Consider the following 14,909-nt stretch of genomic DNA (forward strand, 5'->3'; position numbering starts at 1 on the left):
TAGGGACACACATCTAGCCAACTAAAAGAAAGTAAGTACCAACACATGGGTTGTCTCTGGTTATTTAGCCACCTTCACTTCTTCTGTGTTTACATATCCCAGCTGCTTTAAAATGACATGCAAACAGAATTTAAATATCGCTGGCAGCGGGCAGAAAAGAAAGGCAAGAAAGGCACAGTGAACTCCTGCCCAGGATAAAGGCAGGGCTGGTGAAAATTCAGTCCCTCACATTAGATTGTCAAAGCAGTACTTTGGGATTACTTTTTTTGTGTGGTTTTCTACAGTTTTAAGCTGTCATTGAAGGAGGAAGAGAAGAAATATCTTCCAGGCAGTAATGCAGAAACAATTATTCTGCTTTCTCAGTACTATAACATTCCTGTTCCTATCTGAAGCAGAGGAGAAATCTTTTCTTTATTTCTCTGTGCAAAGGAGATAATGCAATAACTGATTTTTGTACTGTAGTTACTGTTCATATCTCAGTCTTAAAGTGTGTCACTGGGCTGTGTATGACTCCTGACAATATGACACTGGCCAATTTCCTCTTTGCTCCCTTGAGAGTGGATTTGACTACTTTTTGACAAATTCTATGGATGTCAAACATCTGGATGGATGAAAAAAGGAAATGAACAGGACAGGGGAGGCAGTTACTGGGTATTTGCTCATGCTGGGATACATAAACAAGATCAGGACAAAAGGAAGTTTTGGATAATAAAGGCTCTGACAAACCTTTTCAGTAAGTATGGTAAAAAAACCAGTGACTGGCAGCTCTGAGCTGTGCCCACACATTTCATCTGAACAGTGGAGCCCCATCAGCCTCTGCCACATTTGCAGTGACTCCCAGTATGTTCTGTACTGCAAGGCTTCTATCAAGGATGACAGAACCAACATCAGGCAAAGCACCTGCTCCTCTTTTTGGAACCTCTACAACAGAAGGACTAAGCCTCACGTCCAGGCAAGGCACGGACCTGCTCTGCTGAGCCCAGGAGAACCACTCTCTTTTTTTTTTTTTTTTACTTTCACACTCAGCAGGCAAAGTCAAACTGCATTGCCAGCAGTTGATTTTCTGCACAAAATGGAGCTGTATGTGGCCGGGGGCCAGAGGGTCACAGAGCCCTTGTAGTGAGGACATGGACCTTTAGTGCACACGGATCCCCCCACCCCGGCACGGACATGCTATGTAGGGTGATGAGCACAAGCCGAGCGTGCATGGCATGAGAAATGGCGGACGCACGAATTGCAGGCAGCTTACGGGAGGTGCTCACCATCAAATGCACACTGGAGCTCGACTTCCTTTTCTGGACACATCATTGAGAGAGGGAAAGAGAAGGGAAGAGAGGAGATGAGAAGAAAAGCACAGAAACTATTCACACATTAGTGTGCCAGCAAGGGCCCCCCTGCCAATAATGCTCCCCTGAGGCAGGTATAAGCAGAAGCAGAAATGCACAGACACACCAGAAGGAGCAGAGAGAAGTCACCATTAAAGCACATGACTACACACCAGGGGAAAGGGCAAGGCTGAAGACCCCCATCCCCTCAAACACTGAGGTCAGAAGTAGGTGCCCCACACACTGATATAAGGAGTGAAGAAGAGAGGAATATTTATGCACAAGATGTGGGACGCAAAGGGGTGCCTCTCTGTGCTCTCCCACCTCAGAAAATGGGGCAACTTCTCCAGCCACACTGAAGAGGTAGGCAGAAACCCTACATGTGTTCACATTTGGAGGAAGCAGAGATATGTTTGTAACTCACATCAGAGGGTAGGGAGAAGGACACAACAGAGAGGCACCCCCAGGGGCTAAAGAAAGAAGAGGGAACTTCTGTGCACAGCACGGGGAAGAGAAAGGCTCCCTCACAGAGAATTTGGGGCTGATTGGAGAGGCAAGGTGCACTAACACTCCCACTAGTAAGACAGAGGCACTCAACAGCCAGAACACTTTGTGCTTTCAGATACTGGGAGGAGAACAAACAGGTTCAATCACTACTCAAGCTTCTTGGACTCTACTCTTGTTCAACAGCATTTTCAGTCATCTTCAAAGACATCTTCACACCAAACTGCACTCTTCAGTAAACAATGCTCAGCATGCATTTCTCAGCTCTTTCACTAAACTCTTATTGTCAACCTGTCTAAGCTGAGCCTGGCATTACAATGCATTTCAGCATTACAATGCTACTCTTTTCTCCTGCTGTCTCCACATATATTTTCCATCTGCCCTTCTCCTTCAGCACTATCTAGGCTACTTCTCTGCAGCTTACTACAGAGTCTACCTCACATAGTAGTGTAGAACAGCATGCCCCAGACAAAAACTACAATGGTGTGGGCTCAGCTCTGGACTCCTGCACACTACCACAGCCCACCTTTGAAGCAGCTGTGAACACAGTACAGGCCACAGACTTGTCCCTCCCCATTTCACACAATTACTGAGCCTTCACAGCTTTCCCCTTGAATATTGCCTTGCTCTCTGCTATCAGATCTCAAGCACACATGCAGACTGGCATGCCTTTGAAAGCGGAAGTACCAATGTTCACCTCATACCCAGAACCACATTCCTATTCACACCGTACAGTCCAGAATCACACAGCCACTGCATGAACACGCTCAGACTAGCAAAGCTTCTGCCTTATCTGATCTTTAGCTCCTGTACAGACAGACTCTGATCTGTTGTGTATTTGGCTCATGAAGCTGCCTCTTCATGGAGGCACGACATAGGGCTTGGCATTACATGGTTTACAAGTTTTTGATTCCTTTCATATTCTTTCAGGACAATTTAGCTTCTCCATGGGCTTTTCCTCAAGCTAGAGCTGAAATAGGATTTACTACTAGTGAATTAATACAATGCTTAGTCCACCAACAACCCAAAGGAATTTGTGTAGCCAGTCACAACAAGGAATTTTTAACTTGGAGAAGTGGAAATTCATACAAGCTGAGAAGCTGCTCCAAAACTTCAGTTTTTACTTTTAATGTATCCTATAAGTTGCAGCAGACAAACAGAGACTATATAGATACTGCAGGGAAACTTGTCTCTAAGGACAGTCTCATTTGAAGTTCATACATTACTAGTGAGTTACAAAAAAAGGGACAGAAAACATTAAGATACAAGCAAAAGGTACAACATGAAGAGAGTTCACCAAGCCATGCAGAAAACAAACACCCTCCTATGGAGAGGCACAAGTAACACTGACACAGAAGGAAACAGAACCCTCTGTAGATCAGAATTTAATTAGAATACAAGTTAAATTTAAAACAGCATTGGTCTATTAACATGGCATGATGTAGCGTAGAAAGCCCAGAAAGGACATAATTACTGGCTACTATGACAACAGGGAAGAGAAGCTAGCTAGGCAGCATGAAACGGGTGGGGAGTGAGGTCAGTGTTACAACCAGAGCAGGAAAATACTACGGAAACACGAGACAGGTTAGATAATGCCAACATGAGGCACTGGCAGCAAGTGCTAAAGCCATCAAAAATTAAGTCCAAACATATACAAGGAAGTTACTAAAACCAGATTAATCTCCCAATACCATCTTAACAGCTGCATCAGAACCATCTATGTTACCTTCCCAAGGTGACTAACTGAGCAAAACTTTTTGTTCTTCTTGTAATGTGACTGCAACTTAGCAAAGTAAATAAGATAACAGAAGTTTAGTTATATTGTTCTCTTTCCTTTCCATAGCTACATCTCTAAGAATTACTAGGCAGTTCAGAGATGTCCCAGGGAATGCAAAAAATTGTGAAAGGCAGATACATAGCCTAAGGTAAAGTACCTCACTGATCTCTTTAAGGATTTCCCTACACCTGGGTGACAAAACATTCTCCCAAAGCAGTACAGTCAACAAACCTAGGGCTGAATGTTTGGTAAAGTTCCATTTTTATTATGTGTGTGAAATTTAGGTGTTCATCTGAAAGAGGAGCAGATTCTCTGCAGTGAAACTTAAGGAAGACTCTTGCTTTAGGTAACAATAAACAGAAGTCAGCAGACAACCTGAAGAATCAGTCTCTTCAGCACAGTAGCAATGCTAGAAATGCCAAGTGCAAATTGTTCCACAACACGTACTAGAAGATACTGTTAGAAGTAGAGTGATTCTAAGCAAGGTCCCATTCACACTCCTGGGCACTTAACATGGCTATTTTTTTATAACAGGTTTTTATGTTTCTATCTTCTACATGCCGTTCTCCCCCAGCTTGATACTGCCAGTATATTTACGTTAAAATGTCACACTTGCTGCAACTCATATTCTTATGGACAGTATAGTCATTTTAGAACTTCGGGTAGGAAAAAAATGTTGAACTTGAAGCAGATCAGTGAGAGGCATCTTGAACTAGCAAATTTGAAGTCCTATTTCTACTTCTGCTATAGCCCTTTTGTGTGATGCTGAGCAAATAACTTCATCTTTGTCAATCCATCTTCTCTCTTGCCCTTTTGTCAGCTTGTCTAATTAACTTGTAAGCAAAGAGTCAGGGATTTCCTGCTCAGCCATTGCTACAGTGCTAAGCACACTGGACCCATGATCTCATTTGGTGTTTCAAGGCATTACAACAATGCAGTGAAAAAACTGAATGCATCAAAGGCAGGTATATGTGCTTCTAGAAGTCAGCACTTAAACAGATCTGAAACACTCCCCAGGTGTCTTGCATAAAACATTTCAGCACAAAACTCTGCTGTTCAGATGAACTTGGGTTCTCCTCATTTAGCTTCACCAGAATAATGTTTAAACAGTATGGCTTTAAGACTATAACAAGCCCAGATACAGAGATAGAAGCACTAGCTCCTCCTGGTCATTATGTGGATGTTACTTGACCCTTACAGATTTTATAGGTTAGTTTACCTTGCTACTGTGCCTTCTCTGTTTAAGGCACACTTTCACCTGCTTTCTCAGCAGCCATGCCAGTTTACAGAGCATCCTTCCTTCCCCACATACTATTTACTGTGCAAAGGGCAGAGAAAGCTGGTACCCACCAGGCATAAAATGTACACTTACTGCAATATTCTTTACAAACAGCAGAACAAATGATATTTGATGCCTCTTTGCAGTTATGTAATATGAAGGGCAGATTTTACAACATTAACCTGGTTAAACAAAAAAAAAAAAAAGGGTTTTTACTCTTTCAGCCAAATTTTCCTTTTAGCTGTGCTATACAGCTTTTACTGGGAAAGAAAATAGAATGCATGGGGCAGAAAGACAACACAGAAAATCAACAGATTCTGAAGAACACTGCAAATGAATGCTGTTAAAATCTCCTGCATCCCACAGCATGCTTCACAACTTACTATTTCCACAGTTCTACAGTGGGCCTGAAAAACATTGTTATAATTTTATATATCTTAATCACAAAACAAAGTGGTCAGAAGTAAACAAGAAAGGGAAAAAAAAAGAAGAAACTGAAAAAGAGCTTAGAGAAGGACCAATTGAAAAATACAATTACATACTTAAGTAAAAATACCATTTTAAGCATTAACAATTTCTGATTATAGAACTGGATCTGACAGGCCCTACTAGTGAAATACCCCTTTGGAAAAAAGCGAACTTACTGTTTGAAGTGCTACCCAGAGACAAAAAAAAAATCAACACTAGGAATGTAACGCTAACTACACGAAGCCCACACTCTGACAAGGTCAGAGAAAGGACATTCAGCATAAAGTGTCCCTAATCTTCATCCAGGTGTTTGCCCCAGACCACTCCTTAATCCTCCTCTCACCTTGCAGTAGATGGCAAATCCAGATTACAGGCGGAAAGGGGAACAAGAAAGCAAGTAAATTTGATGTGAAGCTGCCTAAAGTAAATTCTAGAATGGTAGCTGCACAATGTTGCTCATAAATTTAGAATCTTAAAAAAATACCTGGGACCTACAGTGGTGACCACAGACATGTAGTATGTAACATGGCTCTGCAACTCGTCACTCAGCATCTTCTAGCCTCACTTTCTGGATGTGAAAGCAGAAAAGCATGTTCCTTGGGGATAAAACCTGGGCCTTCCTGTTGCTACTCCATCAGCTTGGATCCAAAGTCTGCTTGAAGAAAGTTAGTGCAGCACTACAAAGGTTTGGTGAGCAGGCAGAATTTAAGATTCAAGGCAGTTTAAATCATTCATTATTTAAGATAATGGAAAAGTTCTCAAGTGCCAAGCTGATGAAATATCTACCAATTAGCAGAATTAGTACTTGAAATAGAAGCAACAGTGCAAAATGAAAGCCAGGAATCCTTCAACTGGATTTTGGAAAGGAACTTGCTCGAGGAACAGAATATACATGAAAATGCATATACATGGAAATTTACCAAAATAATTCCAGTGTGGGCACACCTATACTGGAATCAAAAAATATGTTTCTTTTCTGTCCTCCCCTTCTGATTTAAGCTTTCTCTACTCCCAAAATGGCCTGATGCAAGCAAAATGCATACATCCTAATTGCTTGAGTGCTAAACTTCCTTCAGTAAAAGATTAAAGCCAATTCCTACATAAGCAAAAATTGTGTCTTTTTTTCTTTTCTTTATGTATTAGCTCAACACAGCTCATACTAGATGGTCATATCACCACATATGACTAATAAATCACTGTTCTCTCATTTATGATAAATGAGCAACTACAAGTTGCATCTTGCATCAGACATTCCCCAAGACACATTTTCACAGATTTCTTGGGACTAGAGCATGAGAAAGATATACAGGTCTCACTCAATCTTGCAACATGCTACTATGTAATAGAAATTCCTACTGTATTTGTCAAATAATGCAGAATTCTAGCATAGGCAAGTCAATATCAGCCCAAAGGATGTGAAAGTTATCTTGAATAGAAAGCAGATAAAGAAAAACTGGCAATGTTTTTTTCCTCTACACCTTTAAAGTCATTAATTTTTACAGTAGTGTAATAATCCATTTGTGGAAAAAAATGCCCTTTCCATTCTTATCTGCTGTGTGACAACAGTCTCATGGTGCACAGTCACCCTGGATCAGATAAACCAATAAAGAAACAAACATTTTCTCTCACATCTCCATAAGGAGTTAATTTCCAAGAAGGTTGAAGAGATAAACAAAAAACTCAACCATCAAACAAACCAGTCTTCTTATCTGGAGAAAACACAGAGAAACAGCTTAACTACATGGTGTGCAGTCAGCAGAAGACTGCAGTTGAAAATACAGCATGCAATGCTTGTTCTAAACCTACATCTGATGTAGAATTATTTATATAAGAAGTGGGAGTGAAAAGGATACCACAAAGCTGAAAATCTGGTTGATGTTCAAGTCACAGTGTTTATGCTCTGCGCTGCTGCAATGGGCAGAAAATCATTGTTTGCTACAAGTAATGTAAGACAGATGCTCTTAACTCAGCCAGACACTGGCACTAGTTGTTTGTCAGAACTGTGCAAGGGGAGAAGATGAGTGGAGCTAAACTTACAAGTTTCCTGCATAAGGAGCAACCTATGCCAAGTGTGCTGGTTACAATGGGGAGGGCACTGACCAGACAGTGACCAACAAAGAGGCTGCTGCACAGCAGCCAAGTGTGCCAGTGCTGCTCCAGTAAGTGAATGGACATGGTAAAAGCTCCACTTCCATGGGATGGCTAATGGGATGCAGCACCATACAATTAGACAGTGAGGGCGAAGAAAGAGATAAGCATGTAGCCAGAGAAATCCTACAACAGAAGTGTTAAGGATGTACTACAAGCACACACTGACCACTACTGCTTTCCATCTTGTTCAAACTTAGCACTGGGGAGAAGCAATCTGTACTTTTAAAAGTCTACATTATTGAGCAAAAGAGTAATGCAAAACATGAGTTTTAATAGGAAATATATAATTTATTTCTGAGTTTTAACACTTACAGAAATGAGGACTCAAAAACCACGTCTGAAGATAGACATCATTTAGGGAAAATGGGAAAGCTTAAACAACTCTCCCAAGGGCCCTTGGCCCAGGTTGAATGTGAGCAGTGCCCCTCATGGACAACACTGGGGTTCATACTGCAAAACCAGACTGCTCTAACACTTCAGAGCAAGCAAGTTGCATGCAGACTCTTGACTGCAGGTCTCCAGAGTCACGCACAGGCAAAGAAGAGGTTTCCAGTGGGCAACCTCATTCACCATGTACAGAGCAAGCTATGCTCTCTAATCTGCCTTCTACTTTATCACAAGTATTCAATTATACATATGAGGAACAACATATACTGTGAACAGCTGAAACGAAGTAAAGCCAGATGTGTCCTTTTCATGGAGGAAGACACCATGTACTCCATGAACCAAACACCACAAGCATTCTAAGGGGCTGGAAGTCTCTAACATAGGGGGTCTCCTTGTAACTACATGATCAGGAAGTTGTGCCTGAAAATCTGTATGTATGTCCTTTGTCCATTTTTGGAAGATTTTGACCCCAGATGTGGCACCCCAAAAAGCCTGTTGGAAATCAAGAATCCCTAGAAGGAAACTTTTTTTCTAGATAGGTAACAGAACCATGTAGACGTGTAGATACTTGTTGTTCTTTGCTTGCTTCTCCCCTGCCTCACTGGGGGTTTGAAGCAAGCACCTGATGGTTCTTAGTTCACAACATTTGGGATAGTTCATTCTTATTCCACTGGGATTTTACTGTAATGTTTTCAGTATCAACAGATGCAACAACTCTAAAACACCTGCTGTATTAGTGTACATGTGCTCAATGCATGTCTGTACAAGAGGCAGGTTTGTGCAATGGCACAAAAGCTCACTCTTGCAGGCACATTTTAAGACAAGCATCCTAGGGCAAGAATAGCAGTTCCACAGGCCATTTTGGAAAAAAAAAATCCCAAACCCTGGGTGACAAGAGAGCAGGAAAGAACAGGTGTGCTGGTCCTGCAGTGTGCAGGTCAGCCCCCCAGCATGCGGAGAATGAACACTGTCCACAGTGCTAAACCAGGAGTTGTTCCACTCAACAGCTGTAGAAAAAGGTTTGGACTTCAAATGAAAATGAAAGGTAATAAACCCAATCCTTCTTTTCCATGTGGAGGACAATTATCCTTGGAGGAGGAAGGGTTAGGGGAGGACAGTGTTCTAGCCTATAACTGTCTCTACCCCTGTATCAGATGGTAAAGAGCTACTGCCTGCAACAACATCTAGCCTTGGCAAAGGTCTATTTGACCTCCAGAATTAAACAATGCCCTTGCAATACAAAGAGTGACACAGAAGTGGAGAAAAAAATTCCCCTCAGAAGGGAACAGGAGAGTGCCCCAACTTCAGGCACATGAACTGAACTCCTAACACAATACTCAGTTTCTGTTCTGTCCAAACACGAACATTTGGAGGTTCCTCCTTCCTCACTCCCTCTTTCCAGCTCAACCATCAGCATCTGTCCAAGGGGGTAGACAAAGAAACTTCCATGGGGTGTACTGGGTATTATCAGTCACTGACAATTGCTCTGTGCAATATCCATTCTGCACTGAACAGAACAGACTAGTCAGAGCCATGTGTCACAACTGAGCAAGTCTTTAGCCTTCCTAATCGACAGCACTGACCAGTTCTCCATACCTCACAGAAAGGGGAAAAGGGATTCCTGCTGTTACAATAGTGCTCTTAGCTAGTTGTATAATGCATAAGGTGCATGGAAGGGAACACTGAGATCCCACATGGGGCTCCATAGCAATAAACGGATTATAGCAATTCCAGCCACAAGACCAGGCTGTGACTTTACCCTGGAAGAGGATGGGTACCAGGGAAAGTGGCCGCCTTCTGTTCAGATGGTGGGAGAGACAGTGAAATGGGAAAGCAAGAACTTACCTTCACTCCATCTGACTTCTTGTTCAGCAGGCTTTTGGCAGCTGTGGAGAAGCAGAAGTAGGTCAGATTTTGGTTTCAAGACTTCTCTTTCTCTCCCTCCACTTCCCTCAAAAATGCACAAAACTTCAGAAGGACAACCATCCTGCTAATTCCTCTCTAACAGCAAGAGACACGAAAAACAGGCCAAGTCTCTCATCAAATCCATCCTGACAGCACAGGATCACCCAGCCTATCTACTGATCACCTATTTAGGCAAAAATGCTCCCACTTTCTCTATCTCAGAAAGACCAAGTCTGAAATGATAACTTAGAGCTGCTCTGTTTCAATCCTCCACTCATACACCTTGACCCCATCCAGAACTGTCAGCAGGTACAGAGGGAAAAGCTAAAGAAATCTGTCAGATCTTTGCAACAGGGTAAAGGCTGCACCTTCAAGCACAGCCACTCTAACAGACATGGCTTATGAAGGGGGCACCGATAACGCAGAGGCCTCCTAATCACTGCTATTCACAGTTACTCTGGGGTATCTGGATAACTAAAAGTAAGTGACTGAAAAAGTGCAAAAGGCAGCATCTGATGACTATTAAAAAAAAAAAGAGACAATGACAAAAGAGACAGGAACTAAGCTGAATTTCTTCACTGAAATATAAAGATGCTCTGCTGTGGTTAACTTGAACAACTGGCACTATCAATGGCACTGAGAATATTATAAGAACACACAGAGCCCACAACAAATGCCAGAAGGTACACTTGGTAGTGATGAAGGAGCTGCTCCATCTATTACAGCAAAGTGGTATGTTGACAACGACTGTCAACAGTTAAGACCCCATCTAAAACCTCAACAGATATAAAACTTATCTTGCCTACTTATGAAGAGTGTAGTTAGATGTTTCAACTTCTGTAAACAGCATGCTAGACAATCACTGGACCAACACACTGATACAGTTCTCCTAAGCAGCTGCCGGGAAGCATATGGGTCTGGGTACTTGACCTGGACTTTAGGTCCAGCAAAGATGAGGCCTAGAGAAAAGGCAAATCCTAAGACAATGCTCACAGGCCTGTTGAAATGTTTCGCTCCCAAAGACAGGATGACCAACTCATGCTCAGAGTGCTCAGTAGCTCTAGAAGCAGCAATATTAGGCAAAAAAGGGTTTTTACAGTATCTAGCAACTGTCAAATTCAACAGCATTTTTTCCACCCTGCTTTCCCTACCTCAAGATCCTATAGACATTTACTAGACAATATTAGCTGAGCTGGTGCAAATCACTAGAGCCTCTCCTCACAACAAAGAGGTGGTATCCCATATAAGCTTATTAGAATCTTTGAATTGGTTTCCTAATTCTATCTCTAATGCAAGTATAAAGCTAGACTATGATTTTCTTTTCATTTCAGTTCTCAGCAACCAAGATCACTGGAAGAACACGCAGAGGTTTTCTGAATATGAGTGTTAAAACACAGTGTTCGAAAGTGCACATATGAAAGTGAGCAAAGTGACTCAATCAACTCATCTGCTCTGCAACAATCTCTTTGCTGAATGTACACATATTAAGCATAGCAAGACTGTATCTAAAAATAAGTTCTCACCACCTTCAAACACGATGAAGACCAAGATGATTGTACATAAAAGTAAGAAGGAGCACAACGTTACTATTGGGTCAAAAAGGATCTGGTGTTTATACCACACATTCAACAACAAGTGCTGAAAATAAGAAACTGCTAGAGACCTGCAACACTTCAGAAGGAGTAAAGGATTCCACAACTTAACAAATATGGCAAATGGGACATCCTTGGAGTGAAAAAAACCCCAAACATCAGAGAAGTGAAAGAGTACCACCATATGTCATGGGAACGACCCAGAAAAGCAGGGAAGCAACATTTTTCATACTTTCTGCAGTTTCCCAGAACTTCACATTTGTCTTTGTGGATAGAAGATGACTAAAATTACGTTCCATGACACTAAAGCAAATTCAGCTGAGTTCCTCTGTGCAGCCCCACACTACGTAATGTTGATCCGGTGTCTCCTGGTGCAGCCTGCCTGTCCAGCCTCCTTCCCTGATGGTACCTCTGCATGGCACACACTGCTCTCCCACAGGCCTGTCAGCATCCCAGAACTATAGAAAGAAACTAGGTCTGTGGTGTATTTAGTTCATGCATCATACTGTGGTTTAGAAGGACCTGGAGAGCCCAGGAAATGCATTCACACACAAAGATGACTGTAGACACCTCAAACAAAAGGGAAGCATGAAGGTTTGCCCACAGCTCAACCTGTACATGTTACAAGACAGAAACAAAAGGGGATGCAAAAGGACTTTCTGCACAAGCAACAAACAAGACTTTCTGTAATAAAAATAATTTTTTCAAGACAGATAGGTTAGCTAAGAGACAGTAGGAGGGGAAAAATCCAAGAACACATAAAGGCAGATTCAGGAAATGGTCTTGTACCCATGCTCTGCAGTTTTCCAGGCATGAGATACTAGTATTAATTTTCTCCAACCTTCCCACTTCTACACATTAAAGGGATTAAATACCCTCTTCTCAGTGAGTTAAGAGTTTCTCTAAAATAAAGCAATACAAAAGCACATACTGCTAACCCAGTAATTTAAAAACACAGTTCTGTTCCTGTCCTAACAAGATACCCTCCAGTTAATCTCTGAAGAGAAACACAAAAGGCCTCTCTTGCACACACCCCATATAACCCTTGTTCTTCCTACATTTCTCAGTTTTGGCCTCCATGTGGTGCCTGGGCTCTGGACCACACCCCTGGAAGAAACATAAATCCCTAAAGCTGAAATCTTCAGCAGTAAACTGAAGAGCCAGGGGGGGACTGAAGAGGGACAGAAATACCCACCCCAAAGATAGCCATGGATAGCGCCTTCCCCGCTACCAGACCCACTCCTGTTCCAGATAGCACAGCTCTTCACCCAGCCTGCCCTGGGTTTGCCCTGTCCCCAGCTGTCAAAGCTCAGTTACATTTCTCACCTCAGTTAACCTTCCAGAGAATATTTTCTGGGATGCAGGGAGAACACTGGGGTTGCTTTTATTAAGCCTCACTAACTCATGATGCTAATCTAACAGACAAGCCAAGTTCTGGCTTCTAAACACAAGCATTTATACCACAAAGAATTCTGGGCTTTACTGAGACTTGATAAAATAAAAATTGTATCATACCAGAATTCCCAATGACATACAGTTGCGGCTTGCCATCCTCATATTCTCAGTACAAAGAAAGTCAAAATAACTGTTTGTCAACTTGATGTCACTTGTGGGGCTCACCACAAAGGAGCCGACACTCAATGTACAGTCACAAGAAGCCGCTCTGGCTGCCATCACAAACAATGCCCACGAATGCAGCGGAACTTCAAGAATGTTTATTTTTTAAGGAGAAACACCACAAGAAAAGGTGCTTTCCTGAACTTTAGGGAGAGGAAGATAAAACTAGAAGGAATTATTATAACAATTTACACCCACTTTTGATGATAAATTAGATTCTAGCCATAGTGATAAACACTTAAACACAGTAATGAAATCCATGTCACTCTGGGAAGCTGCAAATGGAAGTTACATACTGAACTCCACCACTTCAGCAGGTCCACACTGTAGTGGTTGAGCACCATCCACTAAAACTCCTTACTGTTTCTTAAGAAATTTAGTTGATACAGAGAAAACATTTAAAAACAACTTATTTTTTCACTAAATGTGACTTCATCTTCTGCTTGGGAAATGTGGCTCCCAGTGACCTCACACTTATTTAGTCAAAGCTCTGGAAATATCTTAATGATTTTTTTCCCCTTCCATATTTTCATCCTTTGGATTCATACCAGGAGGTTTGTGTTCACATGAGTCAGGTGACACAACTTTCTGGTCCTGACTGGAGATCCAGATAACACAACACAGCAGCAACTTCAAATAAATTACTCATTTTGGTTAAAGGAAATAATCCAAATTCCAATCTAAGTTTAAATATTTATATATATATATATATGTACACATACACAAAATACCAAAAATTCAGGTATAACAAGACAGAAAATATTTCAGTATTTTTATTATTTCCTTGTTCTTGCTCTTCAGTCAGCTCAAAAATGTCTCTGTACAGGTTACACCAAACATGCACAGGCATATTTGAGCCTTCTTGACTTAGTTAGAAAGCACTCTGTTCCTTGGATCTGCCTCCAGCCTCTCTCCACCTCACCTATGCAGTTAAAAACCCAGAACTGCACTTTGGAGAGTTAATAAGGATCTGTAGAGACATGTCATGAATTCCAGCTATTGTCACAAGCTGCCACAATATCTTCCTCACAAAAATGGCTTGAACAAGCAGTGACAATTACCAAGAAGAAAGCTCAGCATCAGTTACAAATAGAGATTTAACAAATAAGGCTTGATTACCTGCAATATCTGCCTTAGGATCTATTTTGAACACAGCACTTGTGCTGAACCACTTGAGACAAGTGAATTTCATGGAGTGCAAAAGGTTGTTTAACACTTTCCCAAACTAAGAGTTGCAATCCCGTTAGGAAAACAATACTAAGAATTTCACGTAGTTCACTTTTCTGTTGTGCATAAAAATGAACTCATGGAGAAAAGCCACTTCTCAGCACTTTGTGAAGATGGTTGTTCCTAAGGTGAAACCCACTTTTTCCATCCTTTCACTGAGCTTATAGCAGGTTTACTTACAAAGTTTTGTCTGCCTAAATGAGTCCAGATCCTTAAATACTGCAGGAATCTCTGAAAACTTTATAAACGTTCTCCTAATAATAAACTTACATTTACTTCTCAGAAGATGCTTTAGGAGTTTCATGCATATGATCTAATCTGTTGATTTACCCGACTGTATTTCTGTATTCTGTAAGTGAATGCAGACCAGATCAGTGTCTGCTTGGATCATCTGAACGTCAGAAGCCACAACTAAGCACCCAAATAATCCTGTGTATATCCTGGTGTGACCCTAACAATCCCACAGTGAAATTTAGATCACAAAGTTCTCTCTCGTAGCTGAGTGAATACCAACCAGAGTGTGGAGAGAAGCTACAAATCCCTTATTATAACCAAATTTCAACTTCCTGACTTATACTGAAAGAAGTGCAACTATAGTTGGTTTTAACAAATAGCCTGCAGCTGGCCTAAGAGGCAATCTTTTTAAAAGAACCACAAACAGCCAATATTAAATTGTT

The 14,909-nt window shown here is 41.5% G+C and overlaps 1 protein-coding gene across 5 annotated transcripts in view; it reads right to left on the bottom strand.

The window, feature by feature from the left end:
• The window catches only part of CAMK2G (calcium/calmodulin dependent protein kinase II gamma), a 116,535-nt gene that overhangs the window by 18,464 nt on the left and 83,162 nt on the right, over positions 1-14,909 (bottom strand). For 4 of the 5 annotated variants that reach the window (XM_071564254.1, XM_071564255.1, XM_071564256.1 and 1 more), the window contains exon 13: positions 9,737-9,777. In XM_071564254.1, the coding sequence (XP_071420355.1) occupies positions 9,737-9,777 (41 nt within the window). Of the gene's footprint in view, positions 1-1,262; positions 1,296-9,736; positions 9,778-14,909 lie in introns of all 5 variants that reach the window. The other variant, XM_071564258.1, reaches the window with a different exon arrangement.

This window comes from Pithys albifrons, chromosome 9 (assembly GCF_047495875.1).
Source record: "Pithys albifrons albifrons isolate INPA30051 chromosome 9, PitAlb_v1, whole genome shotgun sequence".
Lineage (NCBI taxonomy): Eukaryota > Metazoa > Chordata > Aves > Passeriformes > Thamnophilidae > Pithys > Pithys albifrons.